Source organism: Tetrao urogallus (assembly GCF_951394365.1).
Source record: "Tetrao urogallus genome assembly, chromosome: Z".
NCBI classification, from domain to species: Eukaryota; Metazoa; Chordata; class Aves; order Galliformes; family Phasianidae; genus Tetrao; species Tetrao urogallus.
This window is the reverse complement of record NC_136816.1, coordinates 24,652,899-24,678,177: the sequence shown is the minus strand read 5'-3', so window position 1 is coordinate 24,678,177 and position 25,279 is coordinate 24,652,899. Positions and strand designations below refer to the sequence as shown.

General features: G+C 43.9%; 1 protein-coding gene across 1 annotated transcript in view; it reads left to right on the top strand.

The window, feature by feature from the left end:
- Window positions 1–6,509: 6,509 nt before the first annotated feature.
- LOC306956912 (3'-5' RNA helicase YTHDC2-like) overlaps window positions 6,510–25,279 on the top strand; it is a gene marked incomplete at both ends in the record, with an annotated part of 39,770 nt that continues 21,000 nt past the window's right edge. Inside the window, 12 exon segments of the mRNA XM_079548244.1 lie at window positions 6,510–6,708; window positions 6,915–7,005; window positions 12,066–12,262; window positions 14,215–14,414; window positions 14,876–15,042; window positions 16,522–16,624; window positions 17,804–17,960; window positions 19,439–19,546; window positions 20,162–20,310; window positions 22,423–22,558; window positions 22,903–23,029; window positions 24,511–24,576. Of these exon segments, the coding sequence (XP_079404370.1) occupies window positions 6,510–6,708; window positions 6,915–7,005; window positions 12,066–12,262; window positions 14,215–14,414; window positions 14,876–15,042; window positions 16,522–16,624; window positions 17,804–17,960; window positions 19,439–19,546; window positions 20,162–20,310; window positions 22,423–22,558; window positions 22,903–23,029; window positions 24,511–24,576 (1,700 nt within the window).

Here is a 25,279-nt window from a genome sequence, read left to right as displayed (position 1 = left end):
GGTGCTCCGGTCCCCTGATCATCTTTGTGGCTCCCCTCTGGACCCTCTCCAACAACTCTCTGTCTTTCTTGTATTGGGGGCTCCAGACCTGCACACAGTACTCCAGATGGAGCCTCATGAGAGTAGAGCAGAGAGGGACAATCCCCTCCCTGTCCCTGCTGGCCACCCCTCTTTTGATTGAGCCAAGGATACCATCTGCTTTCAAGCTGCAAGAGCACACTGCTGGCTCATGTTAAGTTTTTCATCCATCAAGACCCCCAGGTCCTCCTCTGTGGGGCTGCTCTCAAGGACTGCTCCTTCCAGTCTGTATGGATGCCTGAGATTCCTCCGGCCCAAGTGCAAAACCTTGCACTTTGCTGTGTTGAACCTCGTTAGGTTCACCCGGGGCCACCTATCAAGCCACCTATCAAGCCTGTTGAGGTCCCTCTGAGTGGCATTCCTTCCTTCTACTGTGTCAACCGCACAGCTTGGTGTCATCAGTGAACTTGCTGAAGATGCACTCGATTCCATCCTTGATGTCATTGATAAAGGTGTTAAAGAGCACCGGTCCCAAGACAGACCCCTGTGGAATGCCACTCATTACCAGCCTCCAGCTGGACAGAGAGCCATTGATCACCACCCTCTGTCTGCGGCCTTTCAACCAGTTTCTTATCCATCGAGTTTCTTATCCACCCATCAAATCCACATCCCTCCAATTTGGAGATAAGGATGTGGTGGGGACCATGTCAAAGGCCTTGCTCAAGTCCAGCTAAATGACATCGGTCGCCTTTCCCTTGTCCACCAATGCCGTCACTCCATCACAGAAGGCCACCAGATTGGTTAAGCATGGCCTTCCCCTGGTGAAGCCGCTCTTGCTGTTCATGGATCACACGCTCATTCCTCATGTCATCAAGCATGCCATCCAGGAGGGTTTGTTCCATGATCTTCCCAGACACAGAGGTGAGATCCACTGGCCTGTACTTCCCCAGGTCCTCCTTGCTCCCTTTCTTACAAATAGAACACGAGAAAGGGTCCCAGGCCGCCATCTCTCCGCCATGTATGCGGGACGCAGCGGCGAGGCCAGCCGAGAGGCGCCGACACGCTGCCGAGGGGGGCTCGGCCACCCTATGGAGGCACAATCCCACTCAGCGGTGCGGCGGGGCTTCTTACCTTGGCCGCCGCCGCTGCCAGGAAGGAATTTATTTCCCTACTTTTTACCTACAGGTTCTTAGCCTGCTTGGGGCTCTTTCTCAGAGGCAGCTCTTCACAATCTATCCGCTTCTTAACACGGAGGGAAGCTCCCTCACCCCTTTTGCCCTTGCTGTCTCTTCTAAAAAGCTTGTAGCTCACAGTTGTGGTGTTCCAGTTCTGTGATTAACTGCACTGTTTTTTCGACAGCATGTTAGGTCATAGCTTTCTTGTTGCACCATTGTTTCCATCTCCTCCTTTTTTTCCCCGCCCCCCCATTACTTAGCAATGGAAGGAAAGACCAGTAGGGGTTAGTTATGTCCAGGTCCTTTAGAAAAGTCATGGCTGTCAGGTGAAGACTGATGAGTAGAAGAGAAACATTTTTAGAGAGGATAAAAAGGAAGACCCAAGAAACAACAGGCTAGTGAGCATCATTTCTGTGCCTGGGAAGATCATGGAACAGATCCTCCTGGAAGCTATGTCAAGGCACATGCAAGATAAGGAGTTATTCTGAGACAGGCAGCATGGCTTCACCAATGGCAGAGCAATACCTGACCAATCTGACGGCCTTCTACAATGGAGAAAGGAAGAATAACTGATGTAATTTACTTGGTCTTCTGCAAGGCCTGTGACAAGGTCCCACAAAACATCCTTATCCCTTAGCTGGACAGAGATGAACTTGATGATTTGAAAACTCATGGGTTTCTTGGTCATGGGAAGGTCTACCTGACATCAGGCCTGCTGGTGCCTGTTAGGTGCACCTTTCTCTGCTAGAACGCACCTTTCTCAGAGAAGGAATTTTGCATTGGAGTTAGCAGGACTGATCAAGAGGGCTTAAAAGTAGATTTGAAGAGGGAAGTAGATAAAACCTGGTCAAGTAGTTATAAACTATGGGACGTCTCACCATAATGAGAGGGACAGTATGCTAGTGAGATCTTTCAGTATGCTCCACAAGGTGCTGGGTACAATAAAGCACATCTGAAGTGCTTCAACGCCCATGCACGCAGCATGCAGAACAGGCAAGAATATCTAGAAGCCTTGTCTCAGTTCCCAGATCTATGATGTCATTGAAATATGTGAAATCTGGTGGGAGGAGTCTGGTAACCAGTTACAGGCTCTTGGGAAGAGACAGACAGGACAGAAGAGGAGCAGTGGTGGCACTGTAAATCATGGAGAGGCTGGACTGCACAGGCTCTTCAGGCTAGAGAACAGAAGGCTCTGCGTACCTTATAGTGGTCTTCTAGTACCTGAAGGGGGCCTACAGGAAAGCTGGGGAGGGACTTTTTAAATAGGTGTGTAGTGACAGGACAAACAAAATAGTTTTAAACTGAAAGAGGATAGATTTAGACTAGGTTTTAGGAAGAAATTCTTTACTGTGAGGGTGAGGGTGGTGAGACACTGAAACAGTTGCCCAGAGTGGTTGTGAATGCTCCTCCCTGGAAGCGTTCAAGGCCAGGCTGGATGGGACTTTGAGCAACCTTGTCTAGAGGTAGGTGTCTTGGCGTGTAGCAGGGGAGTTGGAACTAGATGATCTTGAATGTCCCTTCCCACCCAAATTACACTTTGATTCTATGGTTCTATGACTAGAAGGTGTTCTAAGCAAGTTTGCTGATAATAATGAATGAAAAGCTGTTGACTCTGTTGAGGGTGGAGAGGCTTTGTAGAGAGATCGAGACAAATTAGAGAGCTGGGAAATCATCAACCGTCCGAAATTTAACAAGAAGAAGTGCCAGATTCTGTACCTGGGATGAGAAAATCCTGGCTATATGTACCAACTGGGGAGCAGCCACACTGAAAAGGATCTGGGGGTCTATTTTGACAGCAACTTGAACATGATTCAACAGTGTGCCCTGCCAGCCAGTATGTCAGCTGCATGCTAAGGTGCATCAAACATGGGTGGCATTGCTAGCTAGTTGAGGGAAAAGATAGTCCCACTCTACACTGCACTGGTACAGTCTTACCTTGAGCACTGAGCGCACATATGGGTGCCACAATATAAAGACCAAGACTCTTAGAGAGTCCAAAGGAGTGCTACAGAAATGGTGAAAAGTCTGAAAGGAAAGACGTAATATGGGAGCAGCTGAAGTCCCCTGGTTTGTTCAGCCCAGAGCAGAGGAGCTTAGGTAGCGTGATGGTAGCTGCAGCTCCTCACATGGAGCAGAGGGGCTGCGCTGAGCTCTGCTCCCTGTGACAGCGACAGGGCCTGAGAGAAGGGCATGGAGCTGGGTCAGGGGAGGGGCAGGGAGGATGTTGAGAAGGCTGAGGTCCTCAATGCCTTCTTTACATCTGCCTTTGATAGGCAGATCAGTTATCCTCAGGGCACTTTAGCCCTGACCTGGAAGTCTGGGATGCTACACAGAATACACCCCGGTTAGACAGTTAGAGAGCTCCTCCTCCATCTGAACTATCACAAGCCCAGGGGACCGGGCGGGGCTCCAGCCTAGAGTGCTGAGGGAGTTGGCGGGGGTGACTGCAGAGCCACTCTCCACCATCTACCAGCACCCCTGATTATCTGGAGAGGTCCCAGAGGATTGACTCCCATCTACAAGAAGGGCAGTAAGGAGGATCTGGGGAACTACATGCCTGTCAGCCTGACCTCAGTACCAGGGAAAGTTATGGAGCACATCATCTTGGGTGAGATCACATGGCACGTGTGTGGCATCCAGGGGATCAGGCCCAGCCAGCATGCGCTCACGAAAGGTAGGTCATGCTTGACCAACCTTCTACAACTGGGTGACCAGACTGGTAGACAAGGGAAAGGCTGAAGATGTTGCCTACCTACACTTCAGCAAAGCCTTTGACACGGTCTCCCACAGGCTTCTCCTGGGGAAACTGGCTGCCATGGGCCTGGACAGGTTACCCTTCTTTGGGTAAGGAACTGGCTAGAGGGCCATACTCAACGAGTAGTGGTTAATGGAGTTAAGTCCAGCTGGTGACCCGTTACAAGTGGTGTCCCTCAGGGGTCAGTACTGGGGCCCATCTTGATTGATATCTTTATTGATTACCTAGATGAAGAGATTGAGCGTACCCTCAGTAAGTTTGCAGATGACACCAAGCTGGGAGGTGGTGTCAATCTACCTGAGGGTAGGAAGGCCCTTCAGAGGGATCTAGATAAGCTGGAATGCTGGGCTGAGGTGAATGGGATGAGGTTCAGCAAGACCAAGTGTCGGGTCCTGCATTTTGGCCACAATAACCCCAATGTAGCGCTATAGGCTTGGGGCAGAGTGGCTGGATGACTGTGAAGAGGAAAGGGACCTGGTGGTGTTGGTTGATGCTCGGCTGAACATGAGCCAACAGTGTGCCCAGGTGGCCAAGAGGGCCAACGGCATTCTGGCCTGCATTAGAAATAGTGTGGCCAGCAGGATCAGGGAGGTGATCATCCCCTGTACTCAGCACTGGTGAGGCCGCACCTCGAGTATTGTGTTCAGTTTTGGGCCCCTCACTACAAGAAAGACATTGAGGCCCTGGAACGTGTCCAGAGAAGGGCGAAGAAACTGGTGAGGGATCTGGAGCACAAGTCTTATGAGGAGAGGCTGAGGGAGCTGGGCTTGTTCAGTCTGGGGAGGCTCAGGGGAGACCTCATTGCACTCTACAACTTCCTGAAGGGAGGCTGTGATGAGGTGGGGTCTGGCCTCTTCTCCCAGGCAACAAACAGGACCTGAGGAAATAAGGACAATCTGTGTGCTTAATTTGGGCTGAAGAAAAACTATACTGTTGTTAAATATTGCCTAGCACGCATGCCAAGGATTAATATTTGCTAAAGACATAAACAGTTCAGAGTCTGCATTTGATACAATTAAGAAGGAGTCAGAGGAATATATTCAAACTTCTGTTTTCTGAAACCCTTGGTGTTGTAACATGAGTTAGCTGCCCAGTCCTTACGTGAACATCAAACTCAAGAAAGGGATATAATCAGACAGGTTAGGTGGAACTACTCAAGTTGTAAAGGCAGTAGAGTTAGCCAGTGTGTTTTATTGTCACAGAGTGATCTCCAGATCTGCCTGTGTGCATGACGGGGAGACAGCGTGCCCACAGGCCTAATGGCCCAACAAAAGAAAAGGGGGGGCGGGGAGGAGAGGGGAGGATGTCAACCGTTTACAGGCTGGTTTGTGCCAGTTGTGTGACTGGTGGGGCATGGGACCCACGGACCCTCACCTCGAGAAAAGGGGGAGGGGAAAGGGGGGAAGGGGGAACGAACGGCAGGGAGACGGGAGATGGGCCTAAAAACAGGACAGCAGCAACAATGGCCCCAAGTTGCACCAGAGGATATTCAGATTAGACATGAGGAAAATCTTTTTCTCTCAGAGGGCGGTCAGGCTCTGGAATGGCTGCCCAGGGAGGTGGTGGAGTCGCCATCACCGGCAGCGTTCAAGAGGCGTCTGGATGAGGAGCTGCGAGATATGGTTTAGTAGCTTGTGGTAGCAATGGTAATGGGAGGATGGTTGGCCGAGGTGATCTTGTAGGTCCTTTCCAACCTTGTGATTCCATGATTCTATGTTAGGGAAGGGTTCTTCACTAGAGGGCAGTGGGCTTGGAGCAGGCTGCCCGGGACAGCGGGCATTGCCCTTAGCTGCCAGAGTTCAGGAAGTGTTTGATCCACGCAGTCAGACTGTGAATTTTGGGTGGTCCAGCGTGGAGCGAGGAGTTGACCTTGGTGATCCTTACAGGTCCCTTCCAACTTGGGTTACTCTTTGATTCTAGAATTCTATGATTCTAACCCCTAACCAATACTTAGGCATCTTCACAGATGCCTGCATGGGCACACCGCACTGCTAACCGTATTCAAGATACCAGCAAGGCCCTCTTTTGTGCTCTTTCCCAGTTTAGCAAGGTGGGTTACCCCGGCCAGTCTCAGTGAAGTGTCAGTGCTGACAATAATAGTACTAAAACTCCCGCCCCTCATACCGGCGCCCCTTTACTCCTGAAGGAACGTTTCAGTGATTCTACTCCTTCTGTCAAAAAGCTTCCAGTGCTAGCGCTACGAAGGGCCGAGACAAAAGCCACCCGCAGCCGTGTGGCGGCCTTTCTACGACCTGGGAGAGGCTCTTCAGGAAGGGAACAAAGGCAAAGCAGCCGGCCGCTACCGGCAAAGGCCCTCGGGCCGCTAAAGACCAGGCGCGCCCCCCGCCCAGCACGGCCTGCGGGCGAGAGGCGGGGCGCTACGGCTCCTTACTTGCGCCCCGCCTCGCGCGCTGACGGAACGACGCCGCCCGACTCCGGCGCGCAGGCGCTGGTTTAGCCGTTGCCGGCGGCTCGGATGCGTGTGATTTTGTGGTCGTCGCCGGCGTTTGCGTCGTGTCCGTTCCCACTGACTGCCTGGGTCTCTCTCTCCGCAGCGAGCCATGTCCTCTCCCAGGAGCGCCTCCCCGCAGCAGCACGACGGGGCCGCAGGGTACGCCTCTGCCTTCGCGTCTGCACGCTCGGCCGCTTCCTCCTCCGCGTCGGGCCGCGGCAAGACGTTGGCGGATGCCCGCGTCTGCGAGGAATTGGAGATCGCGTTGGACCTGGCGCTGGAGCGGTTCTTGTGCAGCGATGATCAAGGTGGGGTTCTGGTGGAGGTGTCGTGTCCGCGGGGCGCGGGCCCAAGCCTGCGGGCGGCAGCATTGGTTTGCGTCTGCGCGGGTGCGGTGTCTCGAGTTGCCGCCGTCCTGCGGCGGGAGGACGTAAAGATGAGGGGCTCTGAGAACTGGCGCCTTCGAGGGAGTGTGGTGTAGGTGCTACGTTTGTTTTCTTCGTTATCTTTGCAGAGATGGCGTTTCCTTCGTCTTTTACTTCTACCGAAAGAGCCTATGTTCACCGGTTGTGCCAGTCTCTTGGTTTGATATCTAAAAGTAAAGGGTGAGTTGGCATCCAGTCTTGTTTGCTGCAAATGTGTGGAAACTTAACTGTAAAATGCTGCACCTAATCTAGTGTATCCTGCATTGTTACAGGGCGTAGTAAGTCTGGGAGGAAATATGGAATGTTTATTTGCACTAAGTTACCAAAGGTCCTGGCATGCTTTTTTTGAGGTGGCTTGTCTTGTGGAGTTTGTAAAGTCCTCACGCAGGACTGCTCTGTGTTACCTATGCCACTTGTTACGTCCGAGAGTTTTAGATAGTGCCTGACTACCTGTTGGATAAAATGCAGCATAGAACAGTCTTCCAGAAGAGAGGAAAGGGCTCATAGGCAGGTGTCAATATGTGGCATTTTCCCCCCTTTCATTTTGCCCTCCTGTGATGTTTTGAAGAAGAAATTGATATTTATTGACCACATGAACTTATATGTAAGTGCTGAGAATCCGGTGGCCGAGGAAATTAAGGTGGAAAAGCAATAGAAAAGGGAAAGATGCCCAGGAAGAACCTGGGTAGAGGAAGTGTCATGTCATATCTGACATCTGTATGTGCAAGCTGCTGTCAAACCGTAGTATTGCTGGCTGTTTCTTATTTTTGGTGGTACTGCCTGATCCTTCTTAATGGTGTGTAAAATGCTGATTTTTGGAGCTGTGTCAGGTAGAGCAGACTTAACTTGTGCAAGATTAACTTATTTCTAATTAGTGAGAGAGTAAGAAAGGGAAAACTAAAACGAACAATCCTTTTCCTGCACCTTATTCTTCCCTGACTCAACTTCAACTTCAGTGTTGGTTTCAATTCTTCTTCCTCCTCCGCTCAAGCAAATCGTGTGAATAGAGAATGAAGGCTGCTTTGTCTCCGCCATTCCTCCATGGTTGCTTGCTGCTCCTGCTCCACATGGGGTTCCTCCCATGGGATGCCATCCTTCCTGAATTGGTCCTGGGTGGCCTTCCCCCAGGCTGCAGCTCCTCAAGCACTGCTCCTCCATGGGCTTGTTCAGGGCCTGGAGCCCCTCCTGCACTGACCTTGGTAACTTTAGGGCTGTTTCTCTTAGATTTTTCGCTCTCTCCCAGCTGCTGTTGTGCAGCAGTTTTCCTTCTCTGTAATCCCCTCTCCCAGAGCACACTCAGCAGCAGTCATGGCTCGGCTCTGGAGCTGGCTCTGATCTGACATGGCACAGCTGCTAGTTCTGCTCACAGAAGCCCCCTGCTGCCAAAACCTAGCTGCGTAAACCCAGTACAGTAGTAAGATATCTGTTTACATATGACTGCGTTATGGGTATCTGTACAGAGGCAATTAAGAGAAGGACTGGATCTGTCTGGGGTAGAGGTAACTTTCCCTGTGGCAGCCCATGTGGTGTTCTGCTCGACGCCTGTGACTAGAGCAGGATTGGGCAGTGCTGCTGTGGGATTGCACTGGCAGATTACAAAGGCTCTCTCCAACTGGCAGACTTCTGGTGGGCAAAAGGACTGGGAATTGCCTTGTCCCTGCTCCAGCAAAGCCACCGTGCGTGTGGGAGGCGATGAAGTCATCTTGTGGAAGGGGCTGGGGAAGGCAGGTTGCTCCTGCCTTGTGAAAAGGCAAACCGTTTTGGGACACTGTCTTTGCTTTTGCTTCCCTTGGTGGATGATGTGGAAGGATGGGGACGTGAGGTGTGTGCCTCACGGAGCCTTGAGAGAAACAAATGTGTTTTCTGAGCTAGGTGTTGTAGGAAGGCACTGAAGAGCTGGTGACAGGTCAACTTTGCAGGGAACCAGGTGGGTGTAGCAATGACTTAAGTTTAGGCTGGTGTTGACATTTAGAAATCCAATGCGCTGTTGCTCCCGAGCCAGTATGTTGATGGACGAGGCCGGAGTCATTGCTAGTTCTGCGGACATTTTGAGAGAGGCCCACTGAATGGGAATATTGTATGCATGTATTAGTTAACAGGCAGGGAACAACGGTGAAGAAAAAGCTAAATCTTTATGTGGGAAGTAAGGATGATGAGAGGATAGAGATGTCCTAAGTGAGGTCTGTTCAACGTGTGGGGTGCTAGTGGCCCGGGACAGCTAGTAATGTGTCCCTATGTGATTGTAAACATTTAACGTTGTTATTTTTAGCAGTATTTTCATGAGCGATATTTCCTGATGCAGCCGGTAAGAAAGTCTAAAAGGGGATGTGTCACGCTAGACCTGCTGTTTGCAAAGAGACAATGAGTGGTGGAAGATGTGGAGGTTGGTAGGTGTCTTGTGCGGAATGACCTTAAAATGGTAGAGATGTTGATTCTTGGTGAAGCCAGGAGAGGGACCAGTAAAACTGCTGCCTTGGACTTCCAGAGGGTGAACTTGGAACTGTTCAGGGTACTGATAGAAAGGGATGCTTGGGATTCAGTCCCGAAGGGTAAAGGGGTCTGTGTAGGTTGGCTGCTCTTCAAGAAGGAGATCTTGAAGGTGCAGGAGCAGGCTGCCATTGCCACAAGAGGAACCAGTGGGGAAGAAGGCAAGCATGGATGAACAGGGAGCTTTTCCTGAAGCTCCAGGAGAAAAAGAGAATCTACCCCCTGCAGAAGAAAAAGAAGGACAACTCTAGGAGAGTACAAAGAAGTTGTTAGGATGTGCAGCAAGAGAAGCAGGAAGGCTTGAACTCAACTTGGCTGTTGGGGTAAAGGAGAACAGAAAACTTTTTTTCCCAAATACATTGACAGTAAGAGGGGGCTAAGGAGAATCTCCGTCGTTTAGTGGATGCAGCAGGGATTTGTGAGCATTGAAGAAAAGGGAAAGACTGAGGTTCTCAGTGTCTTCTTTACATATGTTTTTAAAGTCAGACCAATTATCCTCGTGGTGCTGTGCCTTCTGACCTGGAAGTCTCAGATGGGGAGCAGGATAAAGTGTCCACAATTCAGGTGGAAACAACTAGAGACCAGCTGTCCCACCTGGACTGTTGCAAGTCCATGAGGGTGGATGGGATTCATGCGAGGGTGCTGAGGGAGCTGGCAGAGGTGACAGCCAAGCCACTTTCCAGCATCTAACAGTATTCCTGGTCTACAGGAGATGCTCCAGAGGACTGGAGGCATGCCAGCGTGACTCCCGTGTACAAGAAGGGTCGTAAGGAGGATCCGGGAAAGTACAGGCTTATCAGGCTGACCTCTGTGCCAGGAAAGGTTATGGAGCAGATGACGCAGAGACTGCACAGCACGTGTGGGACAGCCCGGGGATCATGCTTAGCCATCATGGGTTCCTGAAAGGCAGGTCCTGCTTGACCAATCCGATCTCTTTCTGTGATTGAGCGACCCACCTGGTGGATGAGAGAAAGGCTGTTGATGTAGTCTGCCTAGGCTTCAGCGAAGCATTTGGTATGGTCTCCCTCAGTATTCTTCTGGAGAAGCTGGCAGCTCATGGTCTGGCCAGGTACGCTGTTTTCTGGATGGCTGATGTCACAGAGTGGTGGTGAATGGAGTTAAATTCAGCTGGTGACCAGTCCTGAGCGTTAGCTGGGGGTTGGTATTTTGTGTCTTTATTGATGACCTGGCTGAGGGCACAGAATGCACGCTCAGTAGGTTTGCAGATGACAGCAGGTTGAGAGGAAGTGTTGATCTGCCTGGGGGTAGGAATGTCCTGCAGAGGGACCTGGACAGCTGGGCTGAAGTCGATGGGCTGAAGTACAAGACCAAGTGCTGGGTTCTGCAGACAACGGTGCAGACTTGGGGCAGAGTTGTTGGGAGACTGTGTAGAGGAAAGGGACCTGAGGGTATTGGTTGACACTTTGCTGAACAGGAGCCAGCAGTGTGCTCAGATGGCCAAAGAAGCCAATGGCATCCTGGCTTGTATCAGAAGTAGTGTTGCCAACAGTGGAGCAGGGAAGGGATCATCCCTCTGTAATCAGCGCTGGCGGCGCCGTACCTTGTGTTCATTTTTGGACCCCTCACTGCAAGAAAAACCTTGAGGCCCCTGGAGTGTGTTCAGAGAAGAAGAGTGAAGCTGGTGAGGGGCCTGGAGCACAACTCTTATGAGGAGTGTCTGAAGGAGCTGGAATTGTTCAGTCTGGGGAAGAGAAGGCTCGGGAGAGACATTATTGCTCTGTATAAGTATTGAAGGGAGGTTGTGTTGAGGTGGAAGTTGTCCTGTTCTCCTGTGTAACTGATGACAGGACTAGAGGGAATGGCCTGAAGTTGTTCTAGGGGGATTCAGTTTGGCTGTGGGGAAGACTTTTCTGAAAGCGTGGTCAGGCATGGGGTTGGACTGCCCAAAGAGGTGGTGAAGTTGTCAGTCGTGGAGTTGTTGAGGAAACATTTGGCTGTTGTACTGGAGGGCATGACTTAGTGGGAAATCTTGGTGATAGATGGGCAGTTGGACTGTATGATCTTGGAAGTCTTTTCCAACCTTGATGCTTCAAATGATTCTGAGTTGGCTTCGCGCAGTTCAACTGCAGATTGCATATCTTGGCTTTTCATTTTTTGTAATTAAACTGCCCTTAATTCCAACCCATCCCTCTTGTTGTTTTGAACAGTGAGAGTGAGAGAAGTGTGATGGGGTTTAACTTGCCATCAGTTTGAAATCTCTGCAGATGTCTTTTAGGTTTGCTGGATATGAAGTTACTTTAAAAAGTATGTTTCTGGATTTGTTTAAGGCTAGGAATATTCATAGAGGGCTGCTTGTTTTTCTGTTACTTGTACTCAGTGATTTTTTTTTTTCTCCCTTACGTGTTTCTGTAAATCAATTCTGTATAATATCTCTCAGTATTGATTGATACAGTGATTGATGGGACTTGCTATCTCATAGACTGTGAAAATAGCAGTCAGTGTTTAAAAGGAAGTTAGCAAAACAGTGTGACGTTATGAGACTGTGAGGTTGTGCTGAGCACAGGCATCCCAGTTATGCAGTATGTCATGCTGACTTATGGTAATAGTGAGTGGTTTTGCTGTTGCGTACTGAAAGCCCTTTTCTTAGAAGTGTTATGCGTAAGATGCTATTTGGACATTTGTTGATCGTGTTTTATTTGAAACTAATCTGACAGCTGTTTTGAAACACTTTTAGTCAAAGATCTTTACAGAGAGTTGAAGAGATTACTTATTTAGAACTTTTTCTCTCTCAGAAAAGGATCGAGTCGATATCTAACTGTCAGGAAAAAGAATGGATCGCAAGTAGCTCATGCAGAGATGACTTGCTGTTTGACTCCCAGAACGAAACAGGCTGTTCACAGTTTAATTCAAAGATTTCCTCTGACAAGGAAAGAACGAATAGAACTTCTGCCGAAGAAGCAGCGAGGAAATGCTTTTGCTGTTGAAACTGGTACGTGCTGAGTGTGATTTGAGCATCAATACTGCTTACGGGAAAAAAAAAAAAACAAACAACCACAACAGATAAAAAACACCACAACCAAACTGCACACACAAAGTTTTTTTTCCACCCTTAATTCTTAATACAGCATGTTTTCAAACTGGTTTCATGAGGAAGTGTAACTTGGGCATTAATGCCACTCATACTTGAATGTCTTGCCTGTGCTAAGTTGCTTTTGAATCTAGCCAGTTCAACACAAATTTACTTGAAAGGACATTTTTCGTATGTGGGAGCTCCTGCATGTTCTGTAAAGTGGAGCTGAAGAGAGAAATGCTATCAAGGTCACTGTGTAAGAACAGCCTGTGTGAATATAAGGCTGTTTGTTCTGCTCGTGGAAAGTCCTGTTTTTGATAAAATGAGAAATTCTGTTTTGTTTTGTCTTCTGGCAGTAGACGTGATCCCTCAGAATTTACTGTTCAGACTTCTTGATTTCCAGAACATGAAAGAGTTTATCAGAAGGCATACTTCGGATGTTTTCTGTCATTAAAGAGAATCTTTGAATAAGATGTTTGCCTTAACGGCCTTATATGAAGGTTTTGTTATGTTTCTGTGCACAAGGATGGGTGCCGTGCACAGAAAACATGTCTTCTGTAATTCTCTTTTTCACTGGTTTGTGCTCAAAGTGCTTCCTCTTCTAGTTCTCTTTATATGATGTTTCAGTTTCCCAGCAGGTTAGCTATTTGGGTATTCAGGTCTTTTAAACTGTGAGGTTGTGTCTAAACTGTGATTGCTTGGTAAGGCAATACTTCTTGCAATTAAGTATGTATGTCTGTTAATCGTGTTATGAATATGTCATTGAATTTACAACAAGCTTTTAATTCTTCTGGAACAAAAAAAAAAAAAAAAAAAAAGGAATTTTAGAATTTGAAGTATCTCTGAAGAGTTGCAGCTGCTATGAATGCTTAAGTCTTGCTTTCTATTAAGTGGTAGTGTGCTGTCTATGCCTAGGGGTCTAGATCAGTCCTACTGACTAGAACGTCATGTAAAATAAGACTGACTTGAATGAGGTAATACAAGACCACAGAGAATGTGGAGGAGTGGATGTGAATCACAGTCAAGTTTTTTTTTTCCCCTCCGAACTTGTTAACAAACCTGTAAGGAGTTGGAAGGGACCTCTGGAGATCATGTAGTCTAACGCCACTTCTAAATCACCCTTCTTTTTAATCCGCCCCATGCTACCATTGGCCTTCTTTGCCACAGGGACACTCTCCTGGCTCACCGTTGACCTGTTGTCCACCAAGACATCCATGTCCTTTGCAGAACTCCCTTCCAGCATTTCAGCCCTTGACTATACATACAGTTACACCCCCCCCAGCTATAGCACTCTTCGCTTGCCCACGTTGAACTTGATAAGGTTCCTTTCTGCCCAACTTTTCAGCCCATCCAGGTCTCACTGAATGGCAGCACAGCCTTCTGGTGTGTCAGTCACGCTTCCCAACGTTGTATCATCAGTCTTGCTCAGGCTGCATTTTATCCCTTTTCCAGGTCATTGATAAAGGCAGCGGAGAAGACTGGATGCAGGATTGCAAGAGAATCCCCTATGGCTATACTGAGAAAACTCTCATTTTCCAGTTGGGGTTTCTTAAGAGTTCTGTTCATTTAACTCTACAGTGAATATTTCTAGGCAAACTGTGGAGTGTAAATGTGATCAAAAGCCAAGAAAATAAGTCTAGATTTGTTCAAAATGTGTTTGGAAGCTGTAATTCCTCTGAACGGTATCTGTTTCAAACGCCGTGGCAGAACACAGTATTATGAAAATTTCTTGTAAATACGTGATGGGTTCATCGCTTCATGGGGGGGATGCATGCCAAGTCAGAAATGTTCATTTCTGTGATAGCTAAGTGATATTGCGTGTGTAGCAGTTCCTTTGTATCTATGGCTAAATTGTCCTGTTCTCTCCACAGAAAACAAAGAAGTTGGGAAGACGAGCGGAAGGCTTAGCAGTGGTATTCCTCAAGTCCCGCTGAAAAGAGGGGAGTCGGAATATGACTCCTTTAGGCAGTCATTGCCAGTTTTTGAAAAGAAGGAGGAAATTGTCAAAATAATAAAGGAAAATAAAGTTGTTCTCATTGTAGGAGAGACTGGATCAGGAAAAACCACTCAAGTATGCTTTCTGTTAAAGTAAAAGATGTCAGTGTTCATGTGAAACTAATGCGATTTTAGAAGATGTTTATGTAAGAAGGGACTTAATTTTGCTAATTTTTAGACTGTTGTTTTCCTGTAGAGTGAGGTGTTGTATTTGAAATGCAAGGAAGTGAATTACAACACCAGGTCAGCAGATAGTTATTAAAAATATAAGGTTCTGCATAATTTTCTGATGAAATTCTAGCTTTTCACTGGCCTAATTTATGTTATTTAAAATAATGGATCTGTTATTGTGTTTAGTTGGTTTTTCTTCTAAAGCCAGTTCTGTATTTAGTGTCAAGAGTAGAATATTGTAAATTTGCAGTTTTGCTATTTGTATAATATTGAGATGTAATTAAGTTGCTTCACTATTTAAGAAGAAAAACCTCAACACCTGTTGCTTCATGCAGCTAACAAGTATTTTGAAACCTCTTTTTATAGATTCCTCAGTTCCTTCTTGATGACTGCTACGAAAATGGAATTCCCTGTCGTATGTTTTGCACTCAGCCAAGACGTTTGGCAGTTATTGCTGTGGCTGAAAGAGTGGCAGCAGAAAGAAGGGAAAAGGTTGGCCAGACAGTTGGCTATCAGATCCGATTAGAAAGCAGGTACTAACAACATTTCTTTAAGGCAGCTGACCTTGTTTTCACATGTATGTTAAAGCTGCAGTATTTTGGGGGATTACAGCATAGAGTGTCCATAGATAGGTAGGATGTGTTGTTTCAGGCAAAAAGATAGATTTCCTTCTACAGGTTGCAGCATCAGGTAGTAAGCTTTCTTATTTAAGAGAATCAGAGGCATATTCGTTTGATTTCTACTTGTAGGGAGAGGGAAATCTCTTGTATGTTTTCAGAACAACTGTATGTTTTCCTCTCCTTTTTTCTCCCCAGTCATAGATTGGAAAGTTCCATAGGCTTTGACAATGTGTAAGAGAACTAGAACACTAACAGAAACTTCATGGTGACGGTTTGTAGCAAATCTGAAGGCAAAGGGTATGACTGGCTCTGTTGCTTATGTGAATGAAGATAACACGTAGCTGATGGAAGAAGAATTGGAGTGTGTCTGTGAAAACTTAGAAGCCTATTAAGAATTTAAAGAGATAGAGAAGACTAATTGCAAATGAGCTGAATGGTTAATATGTGGGAGTATTATAGTTGCTGAATAAGAACAAACCATAGGCCAGATCAAGGTGGAAGAAATACTGGAAGTCGTGTGGAACATCTTAAAAAAAAACAAAAACAAAAAAACAAAAAACAAAGAAAGTTTTTGAGAGATCAGTATTTCCAACACTGTTATTTTTAAGCAATTAAAAAAAGAACATAACAGTAACACAAGTACTTCATTGTTGGATCTTATTAAGTGTTAGATAGCAGTCATGATTTCTAGAAGAGAATAAGAGAATACTGAAGAGTAAGTAATCCATGTTGGGTATGTTCCTTAAATTCAGTAAGATGTAGAGGAGTTTTTGAAGGCAAAGGATGGATGAATTCCAAACTTGGAAAGTGTATGGTAAGTAGAGGGTTCATTTGTCTTTGAGAAAAGAACTGTAGAGTGTGACAGTGAGGAAGTTTTCAGACCTGTCAGTTCTGGAGAAAGTAGTGGCAACAGCTGATTTTCCTTGCACAGCTAATTCCCTCAGTTACTAAAGCAGTAGCTTTTTTCCTCTTCAAGGAAAAACTGATGCGTTTGGAAAGGATCAACTGATTTTATGTGATTCAGTCAAGTGCAGGCAAATGCAAATAATACAGTCCCAGTTGAAAAATTGGAAACTGTTTTTTGCAAAGTAATCTATGCAAATCTTCCACATAGAGATTCTCAGAGGTCATTTTTATTTGCTGATGAATTTATTTAAACATGAATCCTGCGTCTGAAGTTTTGGAATGTAAGCACTAGAATTCTGTGGTGTTCTCTGCGAATAAGGGCGGTTTAAAAACACGCAGTATTGTTGAATTACTTGGTGAGTAACTGTAATCTAATTCCAGTTCTGGTGAGTAGCTGATCAATCCTTTAGTTTTTCATACGTGTGGAAACGGTAACATGCGTTTGAATGCTGCAAGTCTGAAGCATCTTCATGAACTGTTCAATAGGGTTTCTCCAAGGACACTGTTAACGTTTTGCACAAATGGCATACTGCTTCGCACGCTGATGGCAGGAGACAGTGCTCTATCAACAGTAACACATGTTATTGTGGTAAGAATGCTGTTAAATTTCATGTAAGGTGAAGCGATACGTATTGCTTTTGAAATTTGTTTTCCTAATTAAGCGTATGAAGTGTTTTTATTTGGGCAGAATCTGATTTTTTTTTTTTTTCTTTTTTTTTTTTCCCCCCTGTTCGTTCTGAGTATTTTTCTCTTGGAATGTGTACTTTTTTGGTTAAAGTATCTTATTTTTATGCTAATTATAGCATTTAGTTCTAGGATGATGTTGTGAAGGACAGATGTCTAAACATTTCTGTAGGTTTTTTTTGTCATAGAATAGGGAAGCTGCAGGCATATGTGTATGTGACTCATTGTGCATCTGTCAGAATTTCCTGTATCGTGTACTTATTTTTGCAGTACCAGTTCAGCAGTCCACTTGTTAACACAGAGGTTTTCAAAGTAAGGCGTAGTGTTATTTCTGTCATGGGGACTGAGAACTCAGTGGAATCAGAGTATGTAATCGCCTTGAACAATTTCTCCACTGCTGAAAACATAAAAATCAAAATAATTGTATGTACTCACCTGTTTGCTGAAGTATAAGGCTGTTTCATGTTCTTGCTTTCACCTTAAAAAGTGCTTGGCTTCCTGTCTGATAAATTCTTGATGTGTGAGAAAACAAAACTCACCAAGTAAATAATTGCTGTAATCAATTATTACCAACCAAATGCCTTAACTTATGTTAAGCTTTGTACATGACTTAATGGACCTAAGCAACCAGATTTATTTTCTTATTATGTGATATTATGTTGGTTTAAGTGCTTCAACTTTGAAGAGTTGATTAAAATAAGGTTGGTGGGAACTGTGGTTCTTGTCAGTATCTCAGAGATGATAATTGTTCAGAGAGAATTAGTAAAGTTTCAGAAATGCACTTCATAGAATCATAGAGGGTCTGAGTTGGAAGCAACCTTTAAGATCATCTCGGGTCATTCAGCCTCTGAAGTGAAGTTATCTCTTCCTTGTTCATTAACAGCACAGCCTGCTCCAATATTTTTGTGAAACTTTGAGGAAGTTTTTTACTTGAATACTTTCTTCTTAAAAAGCGCTTGGTTGAGCTGGGTTAGAATTCTACTTTTTAATGCATCTTCAGTGAACCGACGAACGATAAATTGTAGTTTTAAAATTCCTGTTTGTGAATGTTTATCTACTGGTTTCTTTTTGCCTTTTGTTTTAGGATGAAGTATACGAGAGGGATAGATTCAGTGATTTCTTGTTAATAAAACTGCGAGATATATTGCAAAACCAGACTAATTTAAAACTAATCATTTCTAGTGCTGCTCTAGATGTGAATCTCTTTATTGAGTATTTTGGAAGTTGCCCAGTAATACACAGTAAGTATTTGTGAGCTCCTGAATCTGAATATACCTGTATACCACTGTCAATGCTGGTTAATCTGGACGAGGTAACATGGACACTGAGTGAGAATCAGAAAATGCTTGTTATTTTTGCTTTTTTTAAGTTTACTGTTGCTTTTTTTTTTTTTTTTCCTACATCTGTTTGCAACTATTTCAGAATGAGGTATTTTATTGCTAGAAGCACTGTAAGTGCAGAGATGCCTTGTCTCCTGATACTCAGCTCAAGAAAAGGAGAAGTTCTTAACTTAATGTACTGATGTGCAGGATGAGAAAGTCCTTGAGGGCTGCAAGAGTACAATACACTTCAACTAATTCCAACAAGTTTTAGTTTTTCAGGCTTCATAGATGGCTGTTTGTTACTGGCTAAAGCACAGATGACTGTACCTAGTCACTTCAAAAATGCAGACCTAGGCAGTTTGTTTTTTTTCATGTTTTGATCACATGATTTTCTAAGGCAATTGTCAGCTGTTACTCCTGGTAAAATTTGAGAAAAGATGTGATAGTTTATGTTCAGGTTTGGTAATCTGTAGTTAGATTACATTCAAGTGTAGAAAAGTTGCCTTTGTTTTAATAGCTGATTTGATGGATTTTTAGTAAAGGTAAGGTGTGGGAGATGTGGGTTTTTTCCATTTTTTTCCACATTCCTGGCTTGCAGGCCTTCTGCATGAGTGACCTGCTTCTTTTGATTTTTCAACAATAATGTCCTTGTATTATACGTAAGTATATACAGTTATTCCTGAAGGAGGGAGAGTTTCTGAGTAATTTAAACTCAGCTATGGCAAATGTCTAGCTAAAGGACCAGGAATCTAGATAATTTTTTTCTTGTGAAAAAGGATCCTGTCATGCCTTTTAGAATGGCTTAGAAAACAGTGATATTGAAAAAGAAATAGGGGTTGGTTCTCAGGAGACAAAGACAGTTTGGATTGTCTGGCTGGTCAGGCCTTACTCAGCAAAGAAGGGCTGAGGTAACTGAAGAAACTGAAATGTTGTGTATGTGTCTTGAGCAAAGCATTTGTACACAAAGTGACAAACTTCTTACGGAGTATTGCATTAAAACAATGTTATTATTCTGTTGGTAATCCAGGTGATAATCTTGCAACAAAAATACTGGTTTTCTTTGTCATGTTGATAGAACTTTGATGAATATTCTGTCAGACATGTAGATCCCTTTCCAGAATGCTCAGAGAGCATTGAAGAGTTTAGTGATACATGTTGTTTTTCATTGAGATTTCCCTTCTTAATCTTACTTTGTTTTGTGGCTCAGCAGACTTGAGAAAGCAAACTCTCAGGTATTCTTCAAGGATTTTTTTTCAAGGAAAGTAATAACTCCTTAAAGTTTCTGCTTTTAATTTCTTAATTGATTTTTAAAACATATTTACAGAGAGTCTTTTTTTAATGGAGATTTTCGGTCAAACTAGGGGATATCTAATTTCATTGGTTATTTGTGCTTGCAGTCCAAGGAAGACCGTTTGAAGTTAAAGAGATGTTTTTGGAGGACATTTTACGAAGCACTGGGTACACAAACAAAGAGATGATAAGATACAGAAAGGAGAAGCAGCGAGGTTGGTATACTTCTTAATTGTAAGAGTGGGTACTGAGGCTTATTGAGCATTGAGAACAGTGGAATCGGATGATTCTGTTGTCTTTAATGTATACTATGTAATACTATGATTAGATACCAGCAAGTATCTCTAAACTTGTAAAGTTGACATTATTGAAGTTGATTGTTCAGTTAAAAAGCCTTTCAACGGGGTATACTTTTTGCTTTCATTTTGTAAATGTTTTGCTAATCTGATGGTGTAGATTTGCATGTAATTGTTGCCTCCATGAAAAATACAGAACAAGATGATACGATGTTCTGACACTGGGTACAAACTGAATTGCAGGCAGCCGTCCATCCACAGTGCAGGATTTCGTACATCTTGAACAGAAACAGTCCCTGTTAGTAGCATCCGAATGATATTTTTTACCTTACTCTTAGAGCAGACATTTGCAGTCATGCACTTTGTGTGCCATTAATCATAAAACTTATATTGGATTGGTGTCAGCATTCTTGGTTGGATAAAAGAGAATGCTATAGGTAAGCTTGTGGTTTGATTAACGGTTTTTGTAGCTGCAAGCAACAGATGATTAAAAGTGATTCTGATACTGTTTTGATAACATTTTACACCTTCCAGAGGAAAAGCAGCAAAGCACTCTCACTGAGTGGTGTTCTGCTCAAGAAAGTAGTAGCAACCCAGAATCACGGAGCAGAAAATCTGTTGCAAGTGTATCTGAAGAGTATAATCTGCTGGACAGCAGTGGTGACACAGTTTTTAATGCTCTGGTAAGTTTTTTCTGTGTTGGAAGAAATGTTTTAGGTTTATGTGGTAAATCTTTTAGAAGCTTGTTTCTAACGATATTGGGAAAGTAAAGTGCTTAGGTGGTTTGGGGCCATCTAAGAATTCTGTGTGTGCAGAAGTCTGTGGTATTTGGTGAAGTGCGTCTGGGGGTACTGAGGAAAGTGGCAGATGAAATTGCTGTGTGTCGTCTTTGAGAAGTCATTATGAAATTCTCAGTGACCGGACAAAAGAAATAGAACCCCCATTATTAAAAAGATGAAGGAAGATCTGTGGAACTACCATTCTCTGTGCCTGACAAGATCGTAGAGCGTATCCTTCTGTAGACTGTATTATAGGGCATGGAAAACAGACTACAGGTGTCAGTCAGTATGTCTTCTCTAAGGGCAAATGGTATTTGGCTACTTGATGGTCTTCAGTAATGGGAATACAGCATTGTTGAAATGTGGAGATGTGAAGTTGATGGGTTGGATCATAGAGAGAATAGAAATGGGCTGGATTTTTTAATTCAGATAGTTGCAGTCAATGGTTTGATGTCCAGGTGGAGAGCAGTGATGAGTATTGACCCTCAAAGGCCTGTATTGGAGCTGATAGCATTTCACATCTTTGCTGGTAACATGGAGAGTGGGGTTAAGTGCATCTCAGCAAGTTTGTGGGTGAGACAAAACTGAGTGGTGCAGTCAACGTGTTGGAGTGAACATTGCCCTCCAGAGGGATCTTGACAGGCTCAAGAGTTGAGACCGTGCCAGCCTCATGTAATGAAATGCAGTAAAGTCAAGGTCCTGCTCTTCAGGTAAGACAGTCCCCAAAATGAATAGAGGCTGGGTGGAGAATGAATTGAAAGAAGCTGTTCAGAAGAAGTTGTATGGGTATTGGTAGAAGAAAAATGCAGCATTAACAAAAAAAAAATTGCAACTGCAGCCTGCAAAGTCAAGCATGGCAACAGAGCTGCAATTGCATAGGTTATATGCATTCATCATTTGAATGTTCGTACAGTTTCTGCAAAGCACCCTCCTATTCTGAGAATTGGTATATGTATTGAAGTAGAGCACTACGCATGTGCTGTGTTAATATGGGATTCTTGCAGGAGGTCTTTGGTGGCTGTGAGGTTCCACAGGGTGATGGTATATGGTCAAAAACGATCATGTGCGGGGTAGGTCAGGTCCGTATTTGGTCAGTAAAGTTATTTACAAAAAACTGTTTCTGATTATCGTATAGACCTCCCCGTGGCTTGTGGAATGTTGAGACTGTTTTTGGGCTCCAGATGTCCTGCTTATCTCAGGAAAACAAACTTGCCTAGATAGAGCGTCAGTTTAGTGAGGATTTTGAGGTTATTGCTAGATATTGGAGGGATGAAGACCTGTTGGGATGCGTCCAGAGACAGCTACAAAGATGAACAGAGGGCTAAAGCACCCCTTTTTCAAACACAGTCTAGGTGAGCTGGTCTTGTTTGGCCTGGAGAAGAAATGGTTACAGTGAGAGCTCAGTGCCTAAAGGGGGCTTACAGGAAAGATGATGGTGGGATTCTATCAAAAAGTACGGAGTTAGGACGAGGCTTAATGCCTTTAAACTAAAGGAGGACCGATTTAGTTCACACGTTAGGAAGAATTTCTTTACTCGGAGAGTGCTGGGGCTGTGTATGCCCCATCCCTGGAGGTGTTCAAGGCTGGGCTGGATGGGATTTTGGGTAACCTGATGCAGTCAGTGGCAACCTTGTGCGTGGCTGGGGTGTTAGAACTGGATGATCTTTAAAATGCATTCCGTTGCCAAACAGTCTTTTGATATTATTCCTGTAGAGTTTCTAGAAGAAGATTATCATGTTCTACATTTTCTTCCTTTTTTTAGAATTGGGGTAAACTATTGTCAAATAGAGCCAAAGTATGCTCTTTCATTGTGATGTTTTTAAATATTTTTTTAGATAAAGTGGTTAGCGTGGTACTGTTTTAAGTACTTGCACAAGATAGCATAAATCCATTAGCTCATAACTTAATTCTGTATTTCTAGTTGTTTAAAAACTAGATTTCTTAGTACCTCGTCTGTGAGAAGAAAGAACAAAAGAAGTCCTTGAAGAGACTCATCATTTTAATCTTGTTTTTCAGGTTGAGAGAGATGCAAGTTGTCTTGAACCATGGCTAATAAAAGAGATGGATTCTTGTCTTTCTGACATCTGGTTACATAAAGATGTTGATTCCTTTGCTCAGGTGTTCCATTTCATCTTAACTGAGAACGTCAGTGGTAAGTTGCTTTTGTTCGTCTTTTTGCACGAGGAAAAAAGAAATCACATAGTGACTTGATTTTCTGTTACCACTTTTCAAGTGTTATTTTTTTCTTTCTATTTGCCTACTTGAAAAATGAATATATTACACGATTCATTAACTGTTCACTTATTTGTTACTGTACTTGTTTGGAAGTATTGACAGATAGGTTAATACTATTTTAAAAATATTGAATTCATGTGAATTGACTGGTGGATGGGAAGAAATAAAATTTTGTTGGTCTAGATCTTGAAAGTCATATTCATGTTTTGTTCAGATGAAAAAAAGTGTGTATTGTTTTTGCTAATTTGTTTTACTTCTCAGTTGATTATAGGCACAGTGAAACCAGTGCAACTGCACTAATGATAGCTGCAGGGAGAGGCTTTCTAAGTCAAGTAGAGCAATTGATCAGTATGGGAGCAAGTGTCCACTGCAAATCATCCAATGGCTGGTAAAAACAAACAGATGAAGTGAAGGATTTATTTCCCAGTATAAACATGAGAACTTAAGACACGTAACAGAACTTTTTAACTCAGTGATTTATCAAAATGCTGTAGGTGGTAGTAAGATTTAATAGTCATAATGATGTAGAGTTTGTTTCATCAGATTGTTTTCCATAAATTCTAAAGCAATTCAGAAGCAGTCTTTAGAATGGTTTATGTTTCCTCTTTCAAGGAACCTGCTATAACCTCTGATTAGGAAAAGATGGTAGTCTTTCTTGATAGATTTAATTACACTCAAAACGCTTGAATATGGTAGTCTTTAAGACGACAGCCTGTAGAGGTTTAAAAAAAAATTACTACAGGGGCAAGGGTCTTTGCAGTGTTATGGCTGCAGGTATGTTGGAGCATGTAAGAAAATCCATATTAATATCTAAAAATTCAGATCTTTATGACCATGAGTTTATATTTAGGAAGCGGGGGGGGGGGGGGGGGGTACCCTAAAACATTGTGTGTGGAAGGGTAAAAATTAGGATTCTTGGTGTCTGTTATTGGAAAAATTAGAGAAAGAAAGGAGTTTAAAGGGAAAACAGAATGATCTGCTTTGTGAAGAGAATGTTTCCCATAAGGCATCAAAAAGTTTGCCATTTTTAGATGTTTTGGAGAAAAACATCTGGGGCATGAATTCTCAAGATTATTTAAAGGAGTTAATAAAAGGATACCTTAGAAATGCTTAGTTGTGTGCATTGATATTGAAGGAGTTTTGAAATAGTGGTGTATTCTACTCCTTCCTGTTTGATCAGGGGACTGGAGCACCTCCCCTGTGAGGACAGGCTGAGGGAGGTGGGCTTGTTCAGCCTGGAGAAAAGAAGGCTGCTGGGTGACCTCAGTGCAGCCTTTCAATACTTAAAAGGAGCCTACAGAGAGGAGGGGAATCAACTCTTTGGAAGGGTTGATATGTGTAGGATGAGGGGAAATGGTTTTAAGTTGAGGGAGGGGAGATTTAGGTTGGACATCAGGGGGAAATTCTTTACCCAGAGAGTGGTGAGGTACTGGAACAGGCTGCCCAGAGAGGTTGTGGGTGCCCCGTCCTTGGAGGTGTTCAAGGGCAGGTTGGATGGGGCCCTGGGCAGCCTGGTTTAGCATTAAACGTGGAGGTTGGTAGCCCTGCATGTGGCAGGGGATTGGAGATTGATGATCCTTGAGGTCCCTTCCAACCCTGGCCATTCTGTGATTCTGTGATTGCTGTACAGAGGTAGCATTCATACTTGGTCACAATTTGCAGCTATTTAAAAATCATGTAGCTGTTTGTTATACATATTAGACATGTTTTTGCATTTGGGAAGATGTGGATCCATCAGTGAAGGCACTGCTTAAATAATAATGCAGAAATGAAAACAGCGCAGTGTGTCAGCTGTCATCTCATGTAAGGTGCTGCCCATACATATGATTTGAAGTGTCAAATAATAAAGTCTATATACAACTCTTTCAGGATGGCTTTAGATTGGGCTAAGCACTTTGGACAAACAGAGGTGGTTGACCTGTTGGAATCTTACAGGTAAGCTATGGCGGCTTCGCTAAAACAGTTGTTTAATATAGTATGTAAACATCTGTGTCTCCCACCTTTTAACCAGAGCAGTTTAATTTTATATACTCTAAAATATGACCTAAACAACAAGATTGGGAGTTGGAACATTTTGGAAGCATATTTAAAAAAAAAAAAAAAAAAAAAAAAAAAAAAAAAAAGTAGCATTATGGTGATTTTTTTTTTATTTTTTTTTTTTAAGCAACTCCTATGATAAATATGGTAAACAAACTTCTTTCTGTCACTAGCATCTGTTGTCCCACCTCATCGTAGTTGGAATTTCCATTCCTAGATGAAATGAGTCATCGTAACTTACATAAATGCGTAGGTCACTTTGAAAGTTATGCCTCCTACTTCCATGGAAATGGCAACAGATACGAAGAGCAAATGACACTACTTGGTAGTGCAAGTTCTCAGCTACACAGTTCTATTTTTTCAACACCATTAGCTGATTTGCATGGATGAGCTGATCAAGATGCTCTTCATTTTGAGGTATGGCAGCTGTGCTTGTTTTTTCACCTCACTGTAACCACTGCTGAAATGCACCTGCCCCTGCCTCACTTTACTAACACCCACTGTCTGGTCTCCACAAATGTTCAGCAAGTCGTGAGGAAAACTCTGTTTTCCTCATGGAGTAATTCAACAACACAGCCTTGCATAAAGCGCCGTTTTGTCA